Source organism: Rousettus aegyptiacus, unplaced genomic scaffold (assembly GCF_014176215.1).
Source record: "Rousettus aegyptiacus isolate mRouAeg1 unplaced genomic scaffold, mRouAeg1.p scaffold_m13_p_6, whole genome shotgun sequence".
Taxonomy (NCBI): domain Eukaryota; kingdom Metazoa; phylum Chordata; class Mammalia; order Chiroptera; family Pteropodidae; genus Rousettus; species Rousettus aegyptiacus.
In genome coordinates this window covers 75,172,691-75,200,112 of record NW_023416309.1, presented here as the reverse complement: position 1 = coordinate 75,200,112, position 27,422 = coordinate 75,172,691, and the positions used below count along the sequence as shown (strand labels likewise).

Here is a 27,422-nt window from a genome sequence, read left to right as displayed (position 1 = left end):
ATCAGCATCTGTGAGTGCCCTTCATTTTTTAAGGAAATGAGTGAACAAGTAGAAAAGACAGCCTAGCAGAAATAGCAACAGAGGGTATGGCAAAGAGGCCTGGTGACAGGAAGTGGTGGAGTGAATGACAGAGGGACAGAGAGGGCTCCACCATAGCCACCTGAGATCAGGGAGAAGCTGCAGCCATGGCCTCTCTCCCCAAAGGTCAAGGGTCATTACTGATGGGCCGACCATCCCCACTTCCTCATGATCCAGGGGTGGGACCCAAAGGAGAGCAGGGGACTGTGAAGATGAGTGGGACAACCAGTCATGGTGATCCCCAAGATCCATCCCTCCTGGGTTTCCCCATGCCTACCCCAAATCCCCCCCAGCTCCCTTGCTACCCCACTGTCCCCTCACCCTCATGCTTTGTTTCTGAGGCTTAGCATGAATGCTCAGCTTTCTCGGGGACAGTTGGAGAAAGAAACCAGGCAAGGAGGCTGTACTCCAAGGATCACTCATGTTGAAAGGGGTGTCATGGGGTACACAGAACTTTCGGTGGATCCTGAGGTTGGTGTGTGATTTAGGGGCACTCCACTCTGCCCACACTGTGGCCAGCCCATCTGCAGAGAAGGGGGAGGCAGGGCTGCAGAGTTCGTGGTGCCAGTTGTCATATCACACATATTTATGGGACGTCAGACACGCATTCAGGGCCCCATGGCCCAGCAGTAACAGTCCACGAACCCACCTCCACACCCAGGTCCTTGCGGCTCAGAGCATGAATGGCCGCCCAGCTCAGCATCCCACAGTCAAGGACTCTGGCCAGCAAATCCATGCCTGCCGCTGTAAACAGGAAACCCGGGCCCTCCAAGAGCCCTGATATACATGGGTGTATGTGTGTGAGAGAGGAAGACAGACCGACAGCCTCTGGGAATGTATAACCTGGTATCTGTGTGTAACTGCGTCTTCAAGTCTAGGAGTGGCTGGCACACCCTGCATGGTGGCTTGGCTGTGTCAAACAGGCACCATGAGAGCAGAGTAGCACGTCTAAGCATGTCTAGCTAGGAGTGTGTGTCCATTTGGGTCTGTACTGTGATATCAGGTCTGCCTGGGTGGGCTAAGGGCTTATGTCCATTCTCCCTGCATGTGAGGGAGGTAGCACCCAGGTGAGCCTTCTTGCTGGCAGCACAGGAAGCTTTGTGTCCCAGTGAGGCTGCCACTCGTGCATCTGTGTGGGTGCTACCCTGGGGGTGGCTGGCTCTCAGCGGGGTGGGCAGAGCAGCTGGGCCTATCATCTGGGCACATACTCCCTGGGTAGCCCAGCCCAGTTGTGGTCACGCAGGGCCTGGTCCACTGTCCGGATGTAGCCATTGATCAAGTCCTTCATCTCCGGGGTGAAGGGCTCGGGGTCATGAGGGTGCCCACCATGCCGCCGGAAGCTGCCTTCCTTGTTGTTCTCCACGCAGAGCAGCCTCTCCTCACTCACTGACACGTTGAGGAAGGCTACCATCTCCCGCAATGTGGGCACCAGGCTGTGTCGTAGCTCCTCATAATGCACAACCAGCAGCCGCTTGCCATACTTAAGCCAGTCCAGGACATGTGAGGACCACCACGAGGAGTAGCTATTGACGAAGTCCGGCCACTCTGTGGAGGAGAGGAGGAGTGCCACATTAGGGCTCTGCCTGGCAAGGATGCTGGCCCTTCTGGGTGCCCAGAGAAGCAGCCAGGATTTTCTATCACCTACTGCCCAAGGCCAACTTGCCAAAATACCCTGTGCAGAAAGACCCTTTTGGTGATCTAGTGTGGATAAGGGTTAATATCAGGCTGGGCTCTGAAGAGTCCTATGCTGGCCAGAGAGGTGTGACCTTGAATGTGCCTGCCCCAAGCAGTTACCTTGCAAACAGACCAGGTAAAGACAAATGTAGACTGCATGCACCAAGAACTGGTTCTTTCTCTCATGTGCTATGCATTCCTTGACCTTAGCGAGAGAGAGCTGGGTTGGAACTGGGCCTCACTGCATGATACAGTGATATTAAATACAGGTGGGAAACTGAAGCAGGGCATCTCTGTCAAGATGACCTTCATTCACTTTGATCTTGTCTCTGGCAACTATGCACATCTAATGTGGGTGATGGGAGCTGAGCAGCAAAGTGGGGGCAGATGCTGGGTTTCCTGGTAAGAGGAAGATGCTGTGCAGGCCTGACTTCCTGTCCCAGCCCCTACTGTAAAGCCAAATGAGTGTGGTGCCTGATTGATGCTCACTGTGTCTGGTGGGTGTGATGCCACTTTAACCTGTGGCATAGCTATGTCAATGAAGCCATGTATAGGGGGCAGCTTCAAGCTTCTGCAAATGACCTACTCCTTAAGATTTCTTTCCCAGCAAATTAAGAAATTAGAGTTTTGTGGGGTGAAGGGAGAGCATGCAAATGTCAAGAATCACCCCAACAAAAATAGTTTCCATAACTGGGCTATTAACACACCGCAAATGCTTTGGGAAGCATTTGCTTTACCTGATCTTTGCCACAACCCCATGAGGTAGGGACCACCTTGTTTTTCAGATGAGAAAACTGAAGCTTAGAAGACAAGGTATGCAGCTTTCCTGGGGTCACTGGGTTGGTAAAGGGGAGTCAGCAAGGGGTACAAGGGTGGCTGGAGCGGGGGGAGGTGGTCTAGGTGGAGAGTAAAGGGGAAAGGAGAGGACATGGGTCAGCATCAGCTGATCCAGAGTCATGCAGGCACAGGAACACAACCTGTCTGGCCTATAGCCCCCATCTCATCATGCCGCCTGCTCTGCTAGGCACGGTTTTATTTCTGATGGTTTAATTTTATATCGCTCACTACCCTGACTTGTCTCTCTATAACTCATTGCCCAAAGGGCAGACTGTGCATGCCTTGAGGGCAGAGACTGTGACCCCTTTCTCAGGACACAGTAGGACCTCGGTAAGTGTGTGTCAGCAGACTGACTCCACGAATAGAGTTGCAAAGAGCCCCCAGCCCACTGGTCCCTTCTGTACCTTTGCTCTTCCAGTTTCGGTCAGCTGCATAGCCCAGGTGCCCAGCGCACTTCCTGTTGAATTCAGCTACCAGAGACCTGTAAGGGTTCCGGATCAGCAGGATGGCAGAGTCAAACATTTCAATCTCCCTCTTGCCGCTCTCATGTGTCTTCACACAGATGGTGCGCCGGCTCCGCCAGTGGTCCTTCTCACCCTTAAACCCTGCCCGGGAGAAAGGAGAGGGCTGCTATGGAGGAAGGCATGGCAATAGATAGATGGAATGCTAACCTGCATGCCTGAAAGAAAGCTTTCAATAGGGGCCTAAGAGAGGCCTGTGGGTGGCACAACAGAGAGCACTGGAAGAGCCTATGGATGATTGACAGGGTGGCTTCTCCAGAATTGACCCTGTCCAAGAGAAAGGAGATAATGTACCTCCCGAAGACCCCAAGGAGGAAGGAGGCAGAGGTCCTGACCATGGCCCATCTCTAGGAATTGCAGATGCATATGTTTGGGCATTTTCTTGGCAATGTCACACAAATATTGAAAATAACCCTATGAGTCAACTATAGCTACAGGTATAGCTAGATGAAGAGACTGAGGCTCAGAGTGGATATGTGACTTACTCCAGATCACACAGTGCCACAACAACAGAGCCAGGGCTCTCTCTACATGGCCCTCTGTGTCCCTGTATGTCCCTGGCTTCCACCCACTTCTCCACAGGATCAAGAGCTGTAAGTGGCTGTTGTCCCTCCCTCTGACCTTATGCCATGGTCCTATAACAGGACATCCTTGCATCAACGGAGAGCCTCCACCTGGGCCCCTAGAGTGGGTTTGGGCCAAGGCCTCATCCACAGTGTTTGAGCCCAGCCCTGCAGAACACAGGGCCCAATTTCTATAAACAGAGCCCTATTCCCACTGACCAACCTTTCTGAGCTGGGGACCAGCCTTCCTCCTGGGCCCCTTGGGCCATTACTGGGCACTAGAGACTGCATTACTTATAACAGAGAAGTCAAGACTCTATCCATCTACACACAGAGTCACATATATATCAACAATGATTATTGTGTACTCATTCTGTGTTGAACTTTATGTCAAGGATGAAGACTCAGACCCTATCTTTAAGCTTACAGTCTAATAGGGAAGTAGCCCAAGTATATTACAGAGCATAGGGCTTATGGAAATAAAATGTAGGGGGAACTGGTTAGAAGGTATAGTGGGATGTCACAGAAGGGTTCCTGGAAAGATATCCCCTGAATCTAGTCTTCTGGCCACATCTCAACATAGCCCATACCAACTAGCTCTGGGGACATGCTCCATAAATGTACATGACCTTATTTTAGGTTCTTAGAAAAATAAATAAGTGCCTTCCCCCATTTCATGAATGGCTGGAAGCATTTGTCTGCCTACAAATGCCTGGAAATTTGCAAGTCTCCTTTGAAGCTGGACATCTGGGTTCATCTACTGAAACTCAGTATGTTTCAAACTCATCTCTGCCATGGCTAAAGCAAAAGTCTTTGCTTTGATTCATTCTGTCAAATAACTGGAGTTTCCAAGAAAGAAGCATTCAAACCAGGGGTTGAGTAAACGTGAGATCTGGTCTTTGACATCTGAGACTCAGGGTGCCTTTCATACTTCCTCAGCCTATTTTGACAGTGGCCACTTTCCTTATAATTCAAGACACGATCACCCAGGGCAGGTTTGGTATTTTAGCCCTGGAGCTGCCTTGAAAATTTCACATCTGTGTGTGTCATTGCTCTGTTAAGTACTCTAAGGCCATTAGCTGACCTTTGACCTGTAAGGCTCAAAGATACATTTTGAGGCAGTGTTGCCACAACTCATATGCAACTATTTGAGCCATTGGGCCACTTAGAGATCTGTGGACCAAAACATCCAGCTGTGTGAATAAGGTAGGCCTTCTGGATGAACAAGATGGGTAACTGCAGCCTGTGGACAGTGGGTGGTTCCCAGGGGACTAGGCTAGAGTGGGCAGGACCATCTGGCCACTTCACGTTTAGGTGCCCATAACATTCAAGACTCAAAAGGACAATAGGGCTAGGTTATATAGACAATCTTAGCTTTCTCCAAACCAGACCAAGATTGCTATAGGTGATTCCAGAACCAACTGCCAAGCTCAGGAAGTTTCCATTTTCTCTAGGATGTTACTGATAGTATCTTCTTTTCCTTAACCAAACTCTCGTTAAGAAACGCAGGGAAATTGTAACGCTTGCCAGAAGAGAAATATACTTCACCAAATTTAGATTCCGCTTGACTTATCTGAGATTCTTAGTTCTTAAACAACACACAGACTTGAGCCATTTAAGTTCATTTACTTGGCATAATAAGGCATCTTATTTCTACAAGGGCAAGATTAAAAATCATAAAACCCTTGAATATGTTTTGGCCTATTTTTTTTTTTACAATGGAACCTAGATAAGCTACACCTTGCCTTAAAAAAAAGAAAAAAAAAAAGAATGAGCAGATGAAGTCATTCTCACCTAACTACTGAGAGTTCTGAAAATTAAGGAAAATTTGAGAAATGTTTCCAGAGAGAAAATTCAAGTTACTAGACTTTCCCTTTGAATCCAGAACAGATATGAATTTTTACTCCAAGTGTGGTCCTAGGGCCAGCTGCATGAGCATACCCTGGGAGCTTGTTAGAAATGGCAATTCCTAGGCTCCCACCTCAGATCAGCCGAACCACACTCCGGGTGCCCGGCCAAGAAATCTGTTTAACCAGCCTGCCAGGAGATTCCGATGCACACTCAAGTGGGAGAAGCACGGCTCCAGTGCTCCGAGTGGACAGTCTGGGCCTGGGAGCTGCCTTTTGCCCCTCCCTGCAGCCTTCACTTACCTTTGTTGTACAGAGTTCCGTCAAAGTAGTAGCTCCCAGTGTAGAAGCCAGTAGCATGCTCAATGAGGTGCCGTGCCCAGGTGTTCCCAGCTCCAGGGAAGCTTGACAAAGCCACGAACACTTTGGATTTGGTGGGTAGGAACCTCCTGTCTGTGCACCGAGTGTCTGAAAGTCCAGAAGTCATCTTAAGGTCACTCCCCACATTGCAACTCACAGACTCACCTCTGGATTCCCCTAGCCAGGAACTGCTGATTCAAGACTCTCACTCAGTAGAAGGGCAAACTGAAGCCCAAAGAGGACAGCTCTGTGGCTGGCCAGAGAAAGCTCCAATGGCAAGACCTTCAAAGGCCTGGGCAAGATTGGGGTGCAATTCAGCACCCAAGGAACCCTCAGCCTCAGCTTTGTCTCCATGGCCACAGCCATACATTGGCTCCCAGCCCAATACAGATAACTTCAGATTTTGTGGGGGAGGTGGCTAGGAGTCATGGCTAGGATGACCAATGCTACATACCCAGGTATAGCCAACAACAAACCAGGGCTGGACTAATTTCAGGCAAGTAACCTCTCTGTGCCTCCTCTCCTTCCACCCAGGGCTGCAAGGAGCACATGACATCATCAAGTGAAAGCCCCAAAGCTCTTGGGCAGTGCTGGGTCACAGCACATGCTCCATGGTGGTGGCATAGTCCCTCCATCAGCTCCTAAGGTCAGCTGGGGCAGACCAAATGCTCATGCAGAAAAGATGCTTGAGCCTGGGGTTACTGCAGAAATCGCTAGGTCATAGGCTGGCTCTGGGAGGCCTCTAAGACCTTGGAGGACTCTAGACCACTGAGCTCCCATGCCACACACACCACTACTTTGCTGTTATTATCAACCTGGGCTATGCTTCTCTGCTCTTCCTTTCTTCTTCAAACCACATTCAGCCCCAGGGAGACTCAGATAAAGGTCAGGTGCTCCTTCAATCCGAGCCTTGTATCCTGTGTCAAACCAACAAGGATGGCAGAAGCCTCCTTCTTCTCATTCTCCCAAGATGAGATCACCCACCAAGTTGCCAGGGCTTTTACGCAGATGCCCTCTTCATCTGGGACTGTACACTCAGCCATGGTTGGCATCTCCAATACCCCCGGACCAAATGCCACAACCAACAGCAGGCACAGGGAGGATGGCCCTGCACACTTCATCTGCTTCTGGGGCAAGGGCTCACCTTGCATGGGCGTCTGGTAGACCTTGCAGTACTCCATCAGCCTTTGTGCCTCAGGCTCCTGGCCACACAGTGAGCTATCCACAGCATCCCGCAGGTTGAATTGGGGGGTGGGGTAAGCACAGTAGCACTCCCAGCCCCTGAGGATGGCCAAGGGAAACTCCTACCAGACAAGGAGAGGAAGGGAAGAATCTTGGGTGAATGCAAGGGCCACACCCCTTAGAGCTCAGTTGCCCGGATGAACACATGGCTGTACTGCCAGTTGTAAGAGATCATAATGGATGTCTGTCCATCCTTCCAGTGTTGGACCTTGTGCCCAAGCCCAGGGAGACAAAGCTCAATGAGACATGACTTCTGCCCTCTAGTAGCTCACAGCTGGCTGGTGACAAGTCAACAGTCACAGCACAGTGAGAGCAGGGCTATTGCAGAGGGGTGAGAAGGGTGGAAGGCAGCGGGCAAAGACTGGAACTGAACTTTTGAGATGTCTAGGAGGTTGTCAGGAGTGCCAGGGTTGGATCGGGCACTACAGGCAGGGGGATCCCCATGAGCGAATGTGTGCATGTGTCAGAATGGGGCAGATAAAGCCACATAGGGCAGCTTGGGGCTCAACATGTCACCCCTACAACCAACAGACTGTGAGCCTCGAGTGATGTCTTGAATTCCTGATGGCCTTCCCTGGAAAGAGACCCAACCCAACTCTTACGCCAAAAATTTACTGCAGGGTAAGGTTCAGGACCAAGGATAGATTCCCACGCAGCCATCTCTACGAGATGGCAGGAGTGGACAAGAGCAGACTATGATGATTCACCAAAGTACTCAGTCCAATGGGGGCTTCCTAAGAACAGACAGGCCCTGCCAGGGTTCAGCCAAGCCCGTTCCTGGTGGTCTATTACAAAGTTTCTTGTTCCCCCTGCACCACATGGTAAAAAAAGCTGGGGTGCTGGTATTTGGAAGGTGTAGATGTGAATTCGAGTTCATGGGCTGTATAACCTTGGGCAAGGTACTGAACTCCTCTGAATTTCACCATTGAACAAAGGTAATAAAATCCAGTTTGCACATTTGGTATAAAGACTAGATCGGGGTCTTAACTGCTCAGTGCTGGACCCTGCATGACGTGAGCAGCTGCCCCAGCCTCCTGATGCTCAGGGCATCAGCCAGGCTTGCTCAAAAATTCCTTTGCCCATCTCTCCAGCAGATATTTTTTGCATACCTACTATGCACCAGGCACTAGATAGAACGCACAACCCTATTTCATCTCTGCCCCTCCCTGTATCTTGCAGACAGGAGATGTGAGTCTCCTAGAGTGTGGCAAGAGGAGAGGAGTCTATGAGTGTGTGTGTGGGAGGGAGGCTGTGGGTGGAGAAAACTTCTCACTGCCAAGGGAAGTGCGGCATAAACCTCTTTATTTTTTGCCCACAGTGAAATCTCATAAATAAATAAATAAAAGAAAATCAATAGCATTTTCTGAGCGTGGTTTGGCAAAGCATAGGATCTCAGAAAACACAATAGAGGTGATGTCCCAGTCAAGGAAGGGCGAGGGTGAGCCAGGGGTGGGGGGAGAAGGGGAGGAGAGGGTGCTGGACGCTGCCCCCCAAGTAGAGCCTATGCAAGAGAGAATCTTGCATAGGCTAGATTCTCTCCTAGAGGTCCAGCAGCCCCCATGAAAGCTTCTCCCACCTCCCTCATCCTTCTTCAAGGCTTCGGGACAGCTTCGCCTCTGCCAGGACTTTCAGCAGGGCCCTGGGCCTTGTTCACAGAGCTGAGTTCCCATGTGGGAACAGGAGAGCGGATGCTCTCTCTCTTCACACGCTATATACATCTACACACACATACACGCTATCTTGCTGCACTCTGCTTCTAGAACTCAGAGCTCCCTTTTGCACTGGAAAAACTCTTATTCTATGGAGCCATAGGTAAGTCACTTCCCCTTTTGGAACCTCAGTTTCTCCATCTGTAAAATGGACACATCCCATGAATTGGACTGCCTGGAAGAGCCGGAGGATCACATTTCTCTCCAGCCTCTCACTAGCTTCCCCTGACCCAACAAGGGCAGTGACACTAGGACATCCATTCCCATGCCTTTCATGGGAGAGATTTGAGGTGGGAATGGAGGCTGGGAGAATGAAGGAAGATAATGCATGAGAAGGACCTAGCTCAGTGCCTAGCACATAGTAGATGCTCCCCTGTTCTTATCTCTTAAGACCTTTAATTGTACTAGAGATGGGCCCCAGATCACCCTCCTGACACTCCCAGTACCTAGAGTTTGTTCCCCAAAATTCCTCACTTTGGCCCTCCCTCCAAGGCTGGCCCCCAAAAGCTCAGAATCAAACAAAGGTCAGAAGCCCCTTCTGCAGTCACACTTGTGGTCCTTGAGTCTTGACCAGGCACATAAAGAAAAGAATTGCTTTGAAGACTCAGTGGCCACAATGGGGCCCTCCCCCTGTTACCTGCCACAGCTGCCTTCAATGTGAGCTACAGTGATGATCCAGCACCAGCAGCCAGGGCCACTGCCATGGTGCAGAGCCGAGGAGAATGACAAGGAAGTAAGTGGACAAAGGATGATTTACCTCACCAGTATGTTCAGCTAGACTCCCCCGATCCGGGGCCCCTAAGCCATTTCTCAACAGAAAGGGAAATCTGTGTCCTGACCCACAATCAGAACACCGCTAGCTTCTGGAAGCAAACGCTGCTCATGTGAGTTAGTGAAAAGCCATCGCGGGATCTGCAACCTCCAGCCTTTACCATCGCCATCCATATGTTCCCACGAAACCCTCATCTCACCTTGTCCCAGATCAATACGTTCATCACAGCAAGCAGTGGAAAACAAGCAGCCTGGGCACCCACAGCGTCAAGGGGGAGAGTACACGGCCACCTGTCTGTGTCCCCAGCACTTCTGTTCACACAGGCTGTCATGGGCTGAATTGTGTCCCCCAAATTTTGTATGCTGAAGTCCTAATCCCCATACCTCGGAATGTAATTGCATTTGGAAATAGAGTAATTAAAGAGGTAATTAAGTTAAAATGGGGCCATTAGTGTGGGCCCCAATCTAATCTGACTCATATTGTTATTAGAAGAGATTAGAAAATTAGAAGAAAAGATCAGAATGCAAACACACACAGACCAAGGGATGACCACGTGAAGACGCAGGGAGAAGGTGGCCATTTGCAAGCCAGAGATAGGCCTTAGAAGAAACCAACCCTGCAAACACTTTGATCTCAGACTTCGGATCTCCAGAACTGTAAGAAAATTAATTTCGGTTGTCTGAGCCCCCAGCAGTCTGTAGCACTTTGTTGTAGAACCCTAGTAACCTCAGACACTACCTTCCTTATCAGCTCGCGGCCATCGCAGTCACAGACCCACCTCAGGGCCTTTGTGCCTGCCGTTCTCTCTGCCTGGAACGTTCTTCCCCCAGACACCCTCATGGCGTTCTCCGGCACCTTCCTCAAGTCACCTTTTCTGCGGAACCTTCTCGGGCTACCTCATTTTAAGTTGCGGCACCCCTCCCAGCACCACCCTGTGCTTTCGAACTTTGTTTCACTGAGGTATAATTTACTGTGATAAAATGTTCTGACCCTCAGTGTACCATTCAGGCTTGATGAATATACATCAAGACACACAGCATTTCCCTCACACCAGAGTTTTCTCCATCCCTTCTCAGTCAGCCCTCCCTCCCTCAAAGCAACCACTATTCTGATTTTTATCACTACAGATTTGTTTTATCTGTTCTAGTTGTCCTATAAATAATCATCCAGTGCCTATTTTTGTGTGTCTGCTTTCTTTCATTCAGAAACATATTTGTTAAATCCACCCATGTTTTCTCTGTCAGTAGATTGTTCCTTTTTATTGTGGAGTATTATTTCATGCGTAGACATACTGATTCATTGATTTATCCACTTGATGGATACCTGGGCTGTTTCCGGTTTTTACCTATTACTAATAAAGCTGCCATGAACATTCTTGTATGAGAGTTTCAGTCGATAAATATTTTCATTTCTCATGGGTAAATACCTAAGGTTCCCGCTTCATTTTTCTCCATATAACTTGTCACCATTCAGCATACGATCTATTTTACCAACTGACCTGTTTATTGCCTGCTTCCATCCACGAGAATGTAAGCAGGGATTTCTGTGTGTCTGGTGAGCTTTGCTGCATTCTCTAGAACATGGTGGATGCTTAATGAATGTTTGATGGACGAACCAATGAATGAGCTGAATGAATGAATAAACATCCTTTCCAGATCCCAACTCTCCCCACAGTTGTTGGCAATGGCCTAGGGCATGAGCCTTCTGTTGGTCATTTTCACTCTGGGCAGGAGGAAGGAAAAGCAAGCTGCTGCATCTAAGCAAGCCTTCCCCCAACCTCAGGGATCCCAGGAGGCTCTGCTATCCTGGGATTCTGTTCAGGGAAGATTTCACCAACAAGGTGGCTCTCTTCGTGGTGGCTGGCTCTGTCTCCCAGCTGTAGCAGTGCTGCTGATGTTGCTGCCTCACGTTGTTCCCACATCCCAGGGTTGGGGATGGGCTGCCCCCACCAGCGACCCGAACCTTTTTGCTTCCTTGAATGGATTAAACTGTCAAGTTTCTGAGTGTTTGCAGAGCAACGGGAGAGCTGCAGACAGTAATGTAGTTTTATTTACAATATAACCGCGTCAGCGACAACACTGGATTCTGAAAACACAGAACATTTTTCAGCCCTTTGGGGATTTCTCGGACATGATTTTCATAAAAATTAAATACTGATGAATCTTATTTCCCTGCCAACTTCCCTCTCCCTCTCCCCTATCCCAAGCTTCAGTGAGAGAGAGAGAGCAGAGAGAAAGAGGAGAAAATGATTAGATAAATCAAGGCAAAAAAAGAAGCAGGGACAGATGTGAAACTGTTTCAATCAAATGGGTTAAGGAGGGAGCTGGCTCAGCCTGTGTCAAAGGGTAGGGTGGATACACATTCTAATTTTGACACTTCATCTCCAGCCTGAGTCTGGGTGTCTAGGAGGGGCTCAGGCTGGGCTGGGGCCAGGCCCACAGTGAGAGTAGGTATCCAGCCTAGAGCCAGGTCATGATACATCCAGGGCTGGGTCCTCTAGGTAGTGGGGGATCAGGTGCAAAGGCTTGGTTATGGCCAAGGAGTGGACATTCCAACAGGCAAGGAGTGAGGCCCCAAGAAAAACCCCTTCAACAAACTCGCTCATCTGGGTCTCATCTCCTCCATCTTCACTCCTCCTTGAGCACCTTTCTCGGGATTTCCAGGATTACATAGAATTACAGAAATTTCAGAGATCAAAACTTCGGGTTTCATAAGGGGAAACTGAGGCTCAGAGGCAGGCAGTGAGCAACATAAGATCTCAGATCTTCAGAGTAAGTGGGAACAGAAGCCAGCCTCCTGGTCTCCAGTCTAGGGCTTTGCCACACCCCACACTCAACTCCTTGGAGGCAAACACATGAACACGATGGATTTTTGATGACATCTGCAAAGTTAGTTTTGAACAATTGCTGCCTCCAAGGCAGTTCTCTTCACTTCAGAGGCAGGTCTGACATTCAAGACACAAAAAGGAATGAAGATGCCCACAAAGGTGGCTGCGGGAGGGGGGCTTTTGGGCAAATGTCAGGTTAAATGAAAACTCATCTGCTGACACTGTGACTGAGAGCTTGTTTCCTTCGACCTGATGCCACTGGGGTCCAACTGCAGAGTGGGGGGCTGTGTGGTTTGGGGAAGCAGCTACAGGGAGGTGGAACCAGATCAAGGCTTGGTGTTAGGCTATGCAGCAGTGACAAGCTACTGAGCATCTCTGAGCCTCAGTTCATCATCTGTAAAAGCGGCATAACTTAATGATCTTAGGCTTTGGAGTCAGGAGGTGTAAATTAAGTTAAGATGGAGTGAGTCTTGATTTCTACATCTGTAAGGGGGGTTTAAGGATGGAATGAAATACTCGTGAGGTGCCTGTCAGAGAGGAGACATGTAGCAACTTGGTTAGTTCAAGTCCAGGGAAGGCTAAATGCATGGGGAGGGGGCAGAGGCTTCTCCTTGGGAAGAACTGGCTCGGCCCCCTTGTATATGTGCAGCCTCAAAGGTGCTACCTCCAGATTGTTTGGGGGCAAATGTCAGCATCTCCAGGAGCCTCTATGGCAAGCCCTTTAGCAATGGCTCTCTGCAGACCTTGAGCCCCAAACAACAGACCCACTAACCATGCTTCACACAACACCCTCTCTGTCAAAGTCCAGCATACATCGAAAGAAGAGTCCAGTAAACACTGTGTGGCTCAGAACCGCCAAACCCTCAGGATCCCAAGGTGCCTGGATTTCTACCAACTTGGGAAAGGGCCAGCCCCTCATCTTAGGCAGTTTCTCAAACATCCCATGCACAATGAAGAAACTAAGGGAAGCTGTATAATAATGGTCATCATCACCATCATCAGGAATACTTGCTACTCAAGAGACACCAAAATCACAGAATTCTTTCATGTCCACAAAGTCACTGAGTTCTCCTTGTAGTCTGGTGGAGAAGCATCTCCGCTAATCATTCAGCACATGAGGACACTACAGCTCAAAGCTACGTGATTTGGCCAGGATCACAAATTGAGAAAATGGCAGAACAGGGCTATGCACTCGTCAGTATGACTCCGAAGTTGCCTTCCCATCATCTTCAAAATGATGAAGCTAGGTGACTCTCTCTTCAAAATGTACCGGAAGTCTTAAGATTGCACATAGGAAATGGATATACCTTTTGTCCCAGTAATTCCATATCTGATAATATAACCCAAGGAAGTAATCATGAACATTCTCAAAGCTTTATGCACAAGGAAGTTTGTGCATGGCAGCATTATTTATAATAGCAAAACAAACAAAGAAAAACAAACAAACAAAAAAACAGCCTAAATGATCAACAGTAGAGGATAAAGCCTTGTAATCATGAAGGGCCTAGCAGGGCAAAAGAAAAGTTCATGACACATTAAATGAAAAAAAGAAACAAATGGAAAGAAAGATTAAATTTATTAAAAACAGATGCCCCAGATACATATACACCTAAAATAAAAGACCAAAAGTGTGCAAAATGTGATTGTTTTCTCTTATGTGGCAAAGTTACAGGTGAGTTTTAATTTCATTTTTGCACTTCCAAATTTTCAAAAATTTCTGAAATTTTCTAAAATAAAACCTGTGTATCCCCTTCAAGGAAAACAATCAATATTCTTTAAAGACATACACAGTATAACGCTGACAGGTTTACTGCAGAATTTTTATAAGAAATCTAGTCACACTCTATCAGTCACCTATTGGAATGACTATACAGCATTTTGACAAAAGTAAAAATTCTTAACATCAAGTATTAATTCATAAAATCCAGACTCTTACAGACCCAACTGCATGCCCCACGGAGGCAGCAAGTCTACCAGGAGAAACTGGGTCTATCGGGATCCAGGTGGATTTAGCCAGAGCGGCTGCCCAGCAGAGAACAAGCAGGCTCCACCTTAACACACATCTTTCCATTTTACAGGTGGCTGGGTTAGTGCCTCTATTCTATGGACAAAGAAAAAATCCCAGAAAAAATTTCAATGGGAAAATGTCCAGAAGATTATTGTTCTATATGAAGAACTTATACACCCAAAAGAGGGTAAAAGAGAGCAAGAAGGGTAATACCTCCCTCCCTCCTCCATCCTGTCCCTCTAATTCCTTTTTCAGTAGCGGCTGGCAGAACAAACCTCAGATCACAAGGCATAATAGCTGGTGAGGCTTCACGCGTTAGTGACCTATTTACAGATAGTGTTAGATTTCAGTCATCAGCCCTATTGTGGGAATGCACACTCCCATAAATGGTCTGCCTGCTCGCACACAAACATCGGGCTTCAAAATTAATTACCCCAGATTTGAACTGGTAGCAATGCAAGTATCTAAGCTCCCTGTCCCCCTCCCTCACCTCTATCCAAATGAAAGACGTGATAGGATCTTCAGTACCGAGAAGAGCAGATTTCCTTCCATCTCCAATATGATCATAGAAAATTAGACGAGACCATTTTACTGTGTTTAAAAACACATTACACTGGTCAAGTCCCTTTTGCTGGGAGAGTCAGATCATTAAGATACTGATATTCCCCAAATTGTTCTTTTTCAGTCAAACTATACTCTTGGAGCTCCCCAAATCCATTTCAACTAACTAGCAAAAAACAATAGCGATTTTTATCTAGGGCTACAAATAAACTCCAGATGGTGCTCTAAATTAGGGCACTGTAAGCAAGGCTCCCTCTCTCTCCTGGTTTCCAAGCCACACCTCTCACATCTGCTGCTTCTGGCCCCACTCCCCAGCCAGCCCTAATTAAGGCCCTAGCCCCATCCCCCAGATTTAGCTCTGCCCCATTTAACATTCTGTTGTGAGCATTTTGCACCATAAAAGTCTTTGAAACATTTTCAATGGCTGTATTATAGTCCACTGTACAGCTACAGCTTAATATAACCGTTCCCACATCATAGAACATCTGAGCTTGACTTTCAGCCAAATGAGGATGAGATGAAACGGCCACCAGGACAGCACTGCAGCCTCAGTGCTACTGACTTTTCCAGAGAGGAAGAGTTCGGCACTTGAGATGGGAAAGTATAGCCGGACATCCCTGAATTCACCTCTCCCGCCCACCCTCAACATTCAGGGGAGGAGAGAGAAAACCATTCCTGCAAATCGGTTCCTGGTCACGGCAGGCCTGCTTCTTCATCCTCACCACATAGTTGGAAAAGATCACTGTTCACCAGGATTCAGACCCGTGGAGAATATAGGCCATGCCTGGGCATTGCTGAGCTAACACATTCAAGCTGGCCCTCTAGGGCAGTGGTTCTCGACTAGGGATGAGGGGACAATTTTGTACTGCAGGGGACATGTGGCCTTGTTTGGATATAGTTTGAGTTGTCCTAACTGAGGGGGAGGTGCTGTTGGCATGTTGTGGGTAGAGGCTAGGGATGCTGCTAAATACCCTACAGAGCACAAACAAATTCTAAAACAAATAGAGACCTGACCTGAATTGTCAATAGTTGTAAAGTTGCAAAATCCTGGTCTAAAGTGAAGTCAAAGTCCCCCCACAAAGCCCCTGCCAGGAAACTGCAGAGGGGAGGGCTGACAGGGGACCATCCAAAAGGCTTGAGCCCAAGTTACACCAACATCCACAGGGCAAGATGATGGAGAAGGAGTGGACAGTTTGGGAGACAAAGGCTCATTCTCTTGGGTAGATGGTGGTTTTCCTTGGGTGAGTAATATCTGGGGCATTGTCCTTGTCCTACCTGGAACCCCTAACTTCAGAGCCAGGTCACAAGCCTACGTCTGTCACAGCTTTGCCAAGACATCTCAGAGGGTCACCCTCACGACTGCTGCCTCCCAGAGGGATGCACAGAGAACACCTCCACCCGCCCCCCTCCCCAGAGGATTCAACCTACAGCTGTGAGGTGCCATGTCATCAGGAATTCCACCCCTTCCCTGCCACACCATCATCAGTTCCCTCATACCCACTGAAAAATGTCTGGACTTTGAGGCAGGCATCCAAGGGCCACTGCCATTTGTCCCCACCCTACCTTTTACACCACACCATGTAGTGCTCCACTCCGGGCAAGCTGGGCTGCTTTCTACCACCTCCCTCCTCCTGAGAAGCTGCCTAGTCTCATGATGCACTCCTCACACCCCCTGTCCACCTGTGGATCCTGCCCCATATCCTCTGGCTCCAGCCTTTTCAAGTTCCTCCCTATGCCCACCTCCAAGCCTCCCTCACCCCCATTAGATGCTGACCTTACTGTGCACTGCGTCAGGGTCACATGGGTTCCTGACCTAGCCCCTCCACATGGGTGAACCTCTACCTCATGAGTGGTGACCAGGTCTTCCCTACCTCTGGGCTCTGCTGCCATCTTCCCCTGCCCCAACCCGTAAGTGTCAGCATATACATTTGGCCACGTCTCACTTAATGTGTCCTGCCAAGATCCCGCTTTCAACATCAACTTTAAAGCCGGAAATGATGACTGTTCCTCACAGCTGCAAATTTTTGAGCACCTAAACAATCGGATTCAAGGAAATAACCACCCTCCCAGCCCTATCCGACAATACAGAAGAAGCTGGGAAAAGAAACAAGCCCTGAGTGCAAAGCAAAGGCCACTTCTGAGAACGCTGGATGCCCTTTCCTCCTTGTTCTGACCTGAACAATTCACAGCAGCACTAACCAGAGCTGAGCATGTTACTTGTCCTTGAAACACATCATGAGGGGAGATGTACAAGGTGCTAGTGTGTGAAATGGCATAAGAGACAAAGAGCCTACAGGCGGGTCTCTTTGGCACATGCTCCAACATGAAACTGCAGCAACACGGATACGTGCCAGTAAATATGAAGAAAGGCTGAAAACAGAAGTTGAAGACTTTTAAAACTTTGAGTTGCGTGTCTATAACCATGCAGAAGAATTCTCTGGGCCCTGTGGCCTGCCCAAGAGGAGGCGCTCCCAGATACTAGGACATCTACCTAGGATGCTGTTTTGAGGTCACTGTCTCCAAAAGAAGAGTCACTGGGTGCCTTATTTCCTCTCACACATCACCAGTGTAGGTGTAAAATTAATATAACTGTGTCCAAGGACCTATAGCAAAGTTTACCAACATGACAAGGACACATAGCCTGTGACTCAACATCTCCTAAGAATTTTATCTCACAGATCTGCCGAAACAAAATGACCCACCCACCCACAAGGAGAGCCTCTGCAGCCTTGTTTATAAAAGCAAAAGACTGGAAACAAGCTAAATGTGTAACAGCCGGGGTGTGGTTAAATAAATGATAGGATATCCATATAATGGAATAAAAGATTGGAAAAGCTCTTTCTGTGCCAATTTGGAGCGATCTCTAAGATAGATGGTCAAAGAAAAAAAGTCCCTATGGTGCCAGGTAGTGTGCGTAGCTCATTACCACCCGTGGGTTTGTAAAGGAATAATGACTTTGAAAGGAACAACTGCTTGAATATTCATAGAAATCTCTCTGAAAGTGGATGCAGGAAGTCAGGTCATCAGTTGCCTCCAAAAAAGGACAGATACTAGGTGGGTGAGACCAAGGTGAGAGGAAGCCTCTCCCCTTTGCACCCTTTGATGTCTTTTTATTGTGTTCCACATGAGCATATTACCTATCGGAAATAAGTTAAAACACTAAAGTGATACAAATAGCGGTGATACTATTTCCTGTCTTGTTCTCTTGTTTCTTCTCGTCTCTCCTGTCTCTCCCTTACAGAACTCGCCCACCTGTTCCCCCCAACATCAGTGTCACAGGGACAAAGCAGAAGGAAAAGTACAGGGGTATAGTATCAAGGCTGGGCTGTAAAGCCAGTCATCACACGCCAGTGTGTGGACCTGCACGGGCTCCCATAGCAAGCAGAGGTCAGAGTATCTCCCCTCAGGGAGCGCTGGGGGATTAAAGCAGACCATTGGTGGGCAGAGGCCCCTACCACAGCACCAAGCACATTAGAGGACACGTCCACAGTTGTTGACAGGCCTCCCTTCAGCCTGGTCTGGCCCAGCTGAGATCCTCTGATTCCAGCAGGGGCTCCCCAGGGACCTCTTCTGAGCTGCAGATGTGAAGGCAGCCCTGGAAAGTGGCTGTTTCCTAGTGTGCACAAGAGCCCTGCCTCTACCCAGGGCTCTGCTCCCACGAGGGGGAGAGGGGAAGAAGGAGCCCTCAGGCCAGATGTCTGCAAATCAACAAACTGATCTTGGCTTGCTGCACTCTGCCTCTGATTTCCTGACGCCTAAGACATCTTTGGCAGTGGCTTCGGAAATACTGAACACACAAGAGAGCCACTTCAGAGGTTGCACGTGTGCAAGAGGAAAGCACACATGAAAGGTTTTGTCTCCGTCCACCTCCAAGAAAAGCATCTCAAGAGGCCTCAGGACACGGAAGCAGAGGGAAGGCAGCTCCCAGAGAGGGTCGGGGCACCCATGGAGAGCATGCTTCTTTATGTCCAGCCACATCTGCCTTCCCTGAGGCCCACCTCCTGCACCCTTCAAACCACCAGCAGGCTATGGAGCTACACAGAGTTCAAATCCTGGCTCCCCCTCTTCCTGGCTGTGTGACCCCCGGCACAATGCTCGAGCTCTCCCTGCCCCAGTTTCCTCACCTGCAAAATGCAGATACTCATAGCACCTACCCCATAGGTTGTTATGAGGATTAAATGGGTTAACACATGTATAGGGCTTGGAACAATACCTAGCACAACATAAAAAATAAATAATCAATATACGTTAGCTACTGTTGACAGCTACTATTGTCATCATCACCAAGGCCCTCCTCTCTCCCTCCTCACTGCCAGGTATCATTGTCCCATCAAAGCTCCTGAACCACAGCACATAGTAGCAGGCCCAAACCCAGCCTACCGCCATCGAGGGCCACTGCTAGGGCCGCAGCATCCAGCCCCATCAGGAGACCACTGGACTCCAGCCTCAGATCTCGATGCTTTTTGGACAGCCTTCTGGTCTCACCAGCCTTTCTTTACACCGCCCCCTTTCTGTCCTGCCTTTTGCAAACCCCATCTAAGCTTAACCAAATTTCCATCCCCAGGGACAGTGGCCTTTGTTGCCCAGGCCAGCCTTTGTACAGAGTCATACTCTTATCCTCAGCCCAGGCTGAACCAAAGGTACAAGTGTGACTATGGCCCCTGAAGTCAGGATCACGGCCCAACACTGTCAGTACAAATAACAAAAAAATCCATCAGCTTTCCCCAAGTCCCGAGCCAGCATCTTCTTGCTTCCAAACCAAGTCAATTTAACATCTGACACTTGTGCCAAGAGCCCACATCGGGAAAAGCATGATCCTTTCAGCTTTTACAACCTTCGCTGACAACTCCCCACCCAGCCTCGGATCACTGGCCTTAGCAACGGGCTCCCTGCAGGCTCCGTCAGTGATGTCTGCTGCATTGCCTGCCACCCTCCTGCCCAGGCTCTGAGAGCAGATGGGCATCTGCCGTCTAGCACGGGCACCCGCCCCTTCTCTGAGACCACCAAACACGTTGGATTGTTAAAAAGCAGGGTTGTGGAATTATAATTGGCCTTACTTTCTGGGAACAAAATCCCGAGCACGTCTCCACTGTCACATTCGCCTGTATCAGGGAGTCGGGGAAGGCGTGTGTGATGTTCTCCGGCAGTCTGAAGCACCCTCGGTACATGACGGTCCTCCCTAAGGGGAAAAATGAGTTTCTGGTAAGAAATGGTGCCCGTGGTTGTTGGTTCCTATGGTTATTGGTGTGTGTCACAAGGGAAATTGGTGGCTTCAGATCCTGAAACAGGTGTAACTATCCTCAGGAAGGGAAAATTTCAAACCAGAGAGGGCAAACTGCCCTGGATGGGGTGTGATGAAGCCAAGCTCCTGAGAGAAACCATGCACCAGAACCTTGGTCACCCAGGGTCACTGATAAGGGGCCATTTGGCTGAAACTATTGAATTTAGGTCTCACTTCTCCAACCAGCTCCTTGGGGGACGGTGTCCACTCGCCTATCCATCATTCCTTCCTTCCTTCAACAATCCAGATTGTGTATCCATTACGTGCCAGGTTCTACACTAGGTGACCTTAGAGGCTGATATTCTGGAAAACTCTATTTCCTCCCCACACAAGTATGGAAAGATTTGGAAATCTGAACCCCTGCCATGTTCCCTCTCACTGTGCCATCGAATCACAACACTGCTTTGCTTTCTCACTGATCTTGAACTCCCATCATTCTAAGACTACTACTCAAGCCGGCGTTACAAAGGAAGCCTCCTGCCACATTGTTCTCCAGACCTTCTGGTGGAAAAGTCCAGCTCCCTAGTTGCTTCCCTTGGTGCTGAACAAACCTTCTAGAATGTTCTAGCACCAATTGTTCATACTTCTTCCAGACTCATCAGAGTCTCTCTAAATGGCATCCTGGTTCTCGTCCCATGCTTCTTTGAACACCAGATCTCCTGGGGCTCAGCACCTCTCCTGCTCTCTTTGCCTGCTACAGCTTTGGGCCAGCAGCAGAAACCCTCTCACCAGCCAGTGCCATGGTGGGAGGGCTCTCTCCATGCAAAACTGCAAAACAGGACTAAACCCTGGGTCTGGAAGCCCATCTAATCGACACAGCACCAGTGGTCTGGACATCAAGGCATGGACCTATTTGGGCAAAGATGAAGAAAAGCATCTTAGTGCTAGAAAAGCAGTCTAGGTTGAGTGTCCTAATAGCCTGGGGTCAAGTCTTGGCACTGCCTTTGAAACTTGGATGTGTTACAGACTCAGAGGCTCTCCGTTCCCTCCCCTGTGTGATGTCCATCAGCTAGAGTTGTTTTGAAGAGCAACATGCACCCATGTGCCAGCCCCTTATGGGGCTGCACCCCCTACAACCACCTTCCTGCCCTGGCTTTTGGTGTAAGGGCCTGGGTGATGTCTTGTGGTGGGCTCACAGAACTCCTTCCGATCCTGTGGCATGATTGGGCCTGAAAAGAACAAAATAGCTAGATCGACTGGGCTGTGGTCCTCAGCCAGTTGCATTGGGGTGGTGGGGAGAAAGGCTTCGAGGCATGTGGCAGGAAGGATGAGCAGCATAGGCAGGGCACAGGGTGAGTGGAGTTATCAGTGTCTTAGTGAGTCCATGGCCACAGGGAGCTCCTCGGGGAGGCTGCATCTGGGTCATTCCTGTGCTCCCCATTCTAAGCCCTGACCCTGACACACAGCAGGTGCCCAATAAGTGCTGAGTAGATGAATGAACTGAACACAACAGCGCACGTGAGGGCACAGCATACATAGCCAATAAGTCAGCGATGCAAGAGCTGCTGGAGATGGTAACATCAGCTGCCTCTAGACATCAATGAGCAACTGTCACGGAAGAGGCTGTCATCTAGTACAGTCTATCCACACCTTTCTCCCTTGTTCTGCAGGTGACAGCCCCAGGGCCACTTAGAGTAGAAGAACACCTCCAAGGTGAAACCATTGATAAACTGTTCTGTTCCAAGCTCTGATCCCAAACCAGGGAACATGTTAATGGCTCTTATTCCTTGTAAGTGTTCTTTGTTAGTAAGAAGCTAAAATTTAAGATGGGTTGTCACTTGGTTGCCTTGACAGAGGTCCTGAGTTAGTTCAACCCCTTGAGAAGGGAGTAGGCAGGCAAAAATCCACTGCATGGGCTCCACGGCCTATTATAGCTTTTACAATGTTCAACATTAACCACGACATCAAGTCTAGCCAATCCAAGATCTGAGGCTGGCTTGAATGACTGGGCTATCTGACCCTTAACCAATGACAACCTGAAGCAAAACAATTACCTCTAAGAGTCAGTGGCTTAGCAGGCAGGAGGAGCTAGCAGGGCAGCGTAGAGACCACGTAGAGACCTGGTCCTGCTGGGAAACAGGGTTTGGGGTCAGGGGAGCTAATGTTTAGACCCAGGGAAATCAAAGATCCAAGAAATCAGTCTTGTGCAATTTGGTCCTTAGGAAGCCCATTTGGATGCCTCGGTAATAGTATAGGACTCAACAGATCCAGGACAGGACCTGGCACAGAGTTGGTGTCAATGACCATCTATTGAGTTAATGGTTTTATTAGCGAATCCATAAAGAGTGCGTTATCAGGGTCACCACTTCTGTCTCTATTCCTCCATCAGTAGCCCTTGTTCCCAAGTATATCATACCTGAACACAAGAACCCAAACGGCCTGTCAACTGGGTTTGAGCACTGAGCCACTCCGACACCATATGCAGTGGCCAGGCTTGTCTTTTAAGCTCAGTATGGTTCTCACAGCTGGGCTTGTGCTGCTTGGGAAATTCATTTGTTGCTAGGAGAACTATCCCAGACACCCCTCTGTAGTCTTAGCTTCTGACCTGACATCTCTTTCCCTGAGCTCTGCCCTGTTCTTGAACTAATCCATCAGCTCTCCTGGCGTCCTGTTACTAGGTGTACAGCTAGAGGAGGTTGTGTCCATGAGTCAGAGTACCTGGACTCTGGGCTGTGCCTCTATCATACACTGTCCCACCTTCACCAGTGGTGGTGGTGGGGGGGGGTCATCCCCCATGCTTTGACTTCTTCCAAACCTCATACAAATGCAGGCCTATAATAGAAAGTTTTTAGGAAGATTTTTTTTTTTTCCATCTGAAGCTCAGATCAAAACAAACAAGTTTTCTTTCTATCTCCTTGAACTGGTAGGTGGTATTTCTTAAATCTAAAATTTTATTGACTTATACTTCAGTGAAATTGAATCCCACTTTATGCAGAGGTTTCAGTCTAATTCCCTGCTTGACCAGCCCCAAGATTCCTTCTCTGTCCTGCATGGACACCAAAACTTCAGCCTGTGGCCATCAAACCAGCAACTTTCCCTGCGAAGACAAGAGCTACACAGCATCTTCTCCGACCCTCAGGCCAACATCATGATTTTTAGTTCTCTGTGCATTTCTGGAGCCAGGGATTTCCTTACTTTCTTGCTAGTTCAACTATGCCTTTAAAATAATGTTTGTTCAATTTTATCTAACAGTTCCAGGTGTTTTACAGCTGGGAAACTTTCAGATTGTCTGGTCTACCCCGTTGCAAAACTCTAGGTCTCCCTATGCACTTTACAAAATAGACTGGAATCCAGAGAGGGAAAGCAAGCTGCCTGAGGCAACACAGCATGTTTGTGACATACCTAGGCCTAGCCCCCAGGCCTCCTGATCAATTTCTCTCCCCTGCAGGGAACAAGGAAAGAGGTGCCTAAGTTAAGAACTTAAGTAACCTTTGGCAGATCCTAACCCCACTGCCCACTGAGAGGAGCCTCTCCAGGGAAGATGGTAAAAAAGGGAGGGCACAGGTTCTGTCCCAAGTAATTTGGACTAGGGGCTACAGGTGCAGGCAGTTGGAGAGTAGGGGACAGATAGAGCTTAGGGAAAGGCTGGCACACTCACGCTTCCTGGAGCCTGGCTGCAGCTCCTCCACTCGGTACACAGAGAGCCGGCCAACACCCCCGCACACGGAGCCCTTCTCTCCCTTGCACTCATGGTTACACTCCTCTGGCCTGACACTCATCACTGGAAGCCGGTTCCCGCAGTAGCACTCTGCCCCGGCCTCCAAGCCAGCATATGTGTAGGACCTGCAGGGAGAGTGAGGCCTGGGTTAAGTCCCGCCCTGGGCTCAGAACTAGGGGTCCTAATAGCGCCGAGGTCTGGATCAAGGAATGACAGCTGGATCTAGAGCTAAGATGAGGGCTGGGCTTGAAGTTGAGGTTAGGTTTGAGTGAAGAGGCAGGGGCCATGACCATAGCATGTGTTTGGCCTTAGGAGTCAGTCTCAGCCAGACTTAGGGGTTATCTGCGTAAGTTCAGTGAAGTCTTTCTTTTGTGATAAGCTAACTGAATTAGCCCCATTGGTCTCTCTCATCAGCCCTGAGCTTTATCCCCTAAAGGGTCACCTACAGTAAAAGGTTATGATGGAGTGCTAGAAACCTATCCTCAGTATGGGAGGGAAGGAGCCCTAACTTGTGGAATTTGCCAATTCTTGCAGTGTAAATACTCCCACCCCAGATTATCTCAAGCTAACAATGGTTTAGTAACGGGCTTATAACATTTCTAAAAATGTAACTTTCTTCTTGTGAGTTAGCATGAGCTGGCTCCAGCACACGAGTGGTCCCAGTTGCCTTCTGCATGTTAACAAACAGGCCCCACTACAAGTCCCTCTCCCCAAGGACTGTTCTTTACCCACTTCACCCACAGTTATAATGCTGCAAGTAAAGAAAGATTGTAAATGAAACTGATATTGTATCACACAGGATTTTACCTGTGGTAAGAGACCAACATTTTCAAATTCACATCTTAGTGGACCTAAGTATAAAAACCCAGATGGAAAACCTGAACACAAGCTCCTAATCTTCATCTAGCCCTTTGCCAGCTGTGTGACCCTGAACATCACTTACCAACTCCGAGTCTCAGTTTCCTTAACTGTTAGGAGAATAAAACGAGATTGTGTCAGTCTCAGTTTTAGCTTTATCCAGATTGGAAAGCACACCTGAGCAGGGATGCTGTTCTTTCCTTCTCTGGCCTCAGTTTCTCCTTCTATAAAATGGGTATGTTTAGCTGCTACCTAGCAGAAGGTGGCAAGGATTTATATGACACAACAAATGTGGGGAAAAAAATCTAATATGATAGAAATGAATCAAGAGTACCATCTGCTGATTCCATTTTACCCGTCTGCTGTGTGTGAACACACATGCATGCATGTGGACGCGCACACACACACACGCAAATTGTGAGTATCCTGATGGTAGGGACCATTCCCTGGCATATGACTAGTGTTTTGTAACTACTGAGTGAGCTGGCAGTGTCAGAAAAAGCAAATCTTATTATAAGCACATGATAGAAATAAACTTTTCCTGCCGAGCTAGAAAGGTCCTTAGAGAAATCTGGGTTAAAGCTCTATCTATTTTAAACATACATGTAAACTGAGGCCCAGGAAAGGCGAAGGACTCAGAGCTAAGTCACATGGCGAGTCCCTGGCGCAGCTGGACTAGAACTCTGGCCTCCTGACACTGAGCCTAGGGCTCTTTCCACTACTCCCTGCAATCTCATCCATAAATTTTCTTTCCCTTAGACAACTGGGACCTGATCGATCGAGCTCTGTTAATTATATTCTGGCAGCCAACTGGCAGCCAAAGTATCACCTCTTTCTGGGGCCTGTTCTTTGACCTTATTTCGAGGGGAGTCAAAAGTCCAGCGCCCCACACTTACCGCTCAGCACAGGCATCCTGGCAGTGGGAGACGGTCATCTTTCTCAAGTCAAAAAACACGGCCCCCTTCAGAGTTCTCTCCTGGCCATCATCACTGAAGCATCCAACATATGTGCCTGCAGGCAGGAAGCACAGCAGAGACTCAGAGGCCTGGAGAGAGGAAAGGGTCCCAACTGTGGGCCCACCCTTAGGAAATGCCGAGGCAGGCAGCCCCCAGCCTTTTCTGGCCAAGGGAGCCTCTCAGAGAACCCCAGGGGAAGAGGCTGCATGCAGTCCAGCCTTCTCACTGTGCTTCTGGATACCTGTGCCTTTTTTCCTTCCTGCCCTTATTCTTAGTTAATGGTCCACTCTACCCCCGGACACCAGACACCCTGCCTGGAGCCTTGTGTTGGTCTGAATACCATTTTCTTCCATCAACCCCAACTCAACAAGTCTGGCTAGTTTAATCACCTCCCATAGATTCTTTTCTTACCCATCTTCCTAGGCTCAAAGAGGCCTCCCTGCCTCCATAAATGGCCTAATAAGCAGGTTCTGTCACTTCCTTGTGATCTAGAGAAATTAATTGTGGAAACTCTGATCTTGGCTAATATAAAGATCTTGCAAACAAAAAGGGGTATTTCAAGAAAAAAATGTGCCATCCCAGGAGAGAGCAAGCCCCCATTGCTGGAGGTGGGTAAGTAATTTCTGTTAGCATGTAAGGGAGCTGTCCTGTGTGAAACTCAATAGGACCAAGGAACTGCTGAGCCCTTGCCAGTCCAGGCATCTCTGTCACATCCCTGGAAGGAGGCACTGGGGGACATGGCTCCATGCAGCAATGGCAGTGCTTATTCAAACATGTGCATGCCAGTGGGAGTCAGTAACAGCCCTCCCGTGTCATCTTGAGAGAGGGAGATGTCTCCCAGAGATGTACAGACAACTCAAGCACAAAACAAGTGCATGAGGCATGTAAATATCATGTCCACCACAGTGTTTTGAAGGAACAGTGCATTGGGATTTTGCAAACACATCATCCCATGGTCCCTAGCTGTGAATGTATACCCACAATAGTTGTGCCGAGATCTGACTGGGGACCAATGTTAAAAATGTTACACATCTTCCTAAGCACATTTGCACTCAGCTCCTGGATGTCTGAAATAGCACCTGTGCAGCATACCACAGCCTCAGGAAATTAGGTTGTCTCTGGAAGCAATATACCCAAAGCCCTGCAAAAGCCTGCCGGCACCCAAATGGCTTTGTGGTGAGGAGTGATCTGGTCTACCAGTCTGGTAGCTACCTGCAGGTGGGTGAGACTTGTTTTTATCCCTACCAAGAACTTGGCCAAAGCAGGAACTGAAGTTCAGAGATGCAGGTCTGCCAGCCTTTATTCCTGGGGCCTGAATCAGGGAGCGATTTTTCTGTCTCTGAATGCCACACTTAATTCCCCCTCTGACCTTGGCCAATCACTTCAACATTCTGTGCTTCAACCACCAAACAAAAATGTCCACCCCACCTGCCTTACCCTGCCCCAGGGCATTTGGACGTGTTACTGTACCCTCCCTCATGTCTCCTCTTTGCTTCCTACTTGTCCTCGATGACATAATCCTGACCACTCCAGCCCACTATGGCCTTTCCTGTCTCTGGATTCTTATATTTTGCATCTGAAAAACTTTTTGTCACCAAATCCTATCATTAACTGTGATTGTTTAAAAAAAATCTTTTAAATCTTGCATGTCCTCTCTCTGCAACATGACT

At 48.7% G+C, this 27,422-nt stretch overlaps 1 protein-coding gene across 4 annotated transcripts in view; it reads right to left on the bottom strand.

The window, feature by feature from the left end:
- Positions 1–480: 480 nt before the first annotated feature.
- WSCD1 (WSC domain containing 1) overlaps positions 481–27,422 on the bottom strand; it is a 41,399-nt gene continuing 14,457 nt past the window's right edge. For all 4 annotated transcript variants that reach the window (XM_016146162.2, XM_036222954.1, XM_016146144.2 and 1 more), the window contains exons 3-9: positions 25,693–25,807; positions 23,879–24,063; positions 20,057–20,178; positions 7,025–7,184; positions 5,824–5,988; positions 2,994–3,194; positions 481–1,623 (exon numbers count right to left, since the gene is read on the bottom strand). In XM_016146162.2, the coding sequence (XP_016001648.2) occupies positions 1,271–1,623; positions 2,994–3,194; positions 5,824–5,988; positions 7,025–7,184; positions 20,057–20,178; positions 23,879–24,063; positions 25,693–25,807 (1,301 nt within the window). In that variant the 3' untranslated portion in view covers positions 481–1,270. The remainder of the gene's footprint in view (positions 1,624–2,993; positions 3,195–5,823; positions 5,989–7,024; positions 7,185–20,056; positions 20,179–23,878; positions 24,064–25,692; positions 25,808–27,422) is intronic.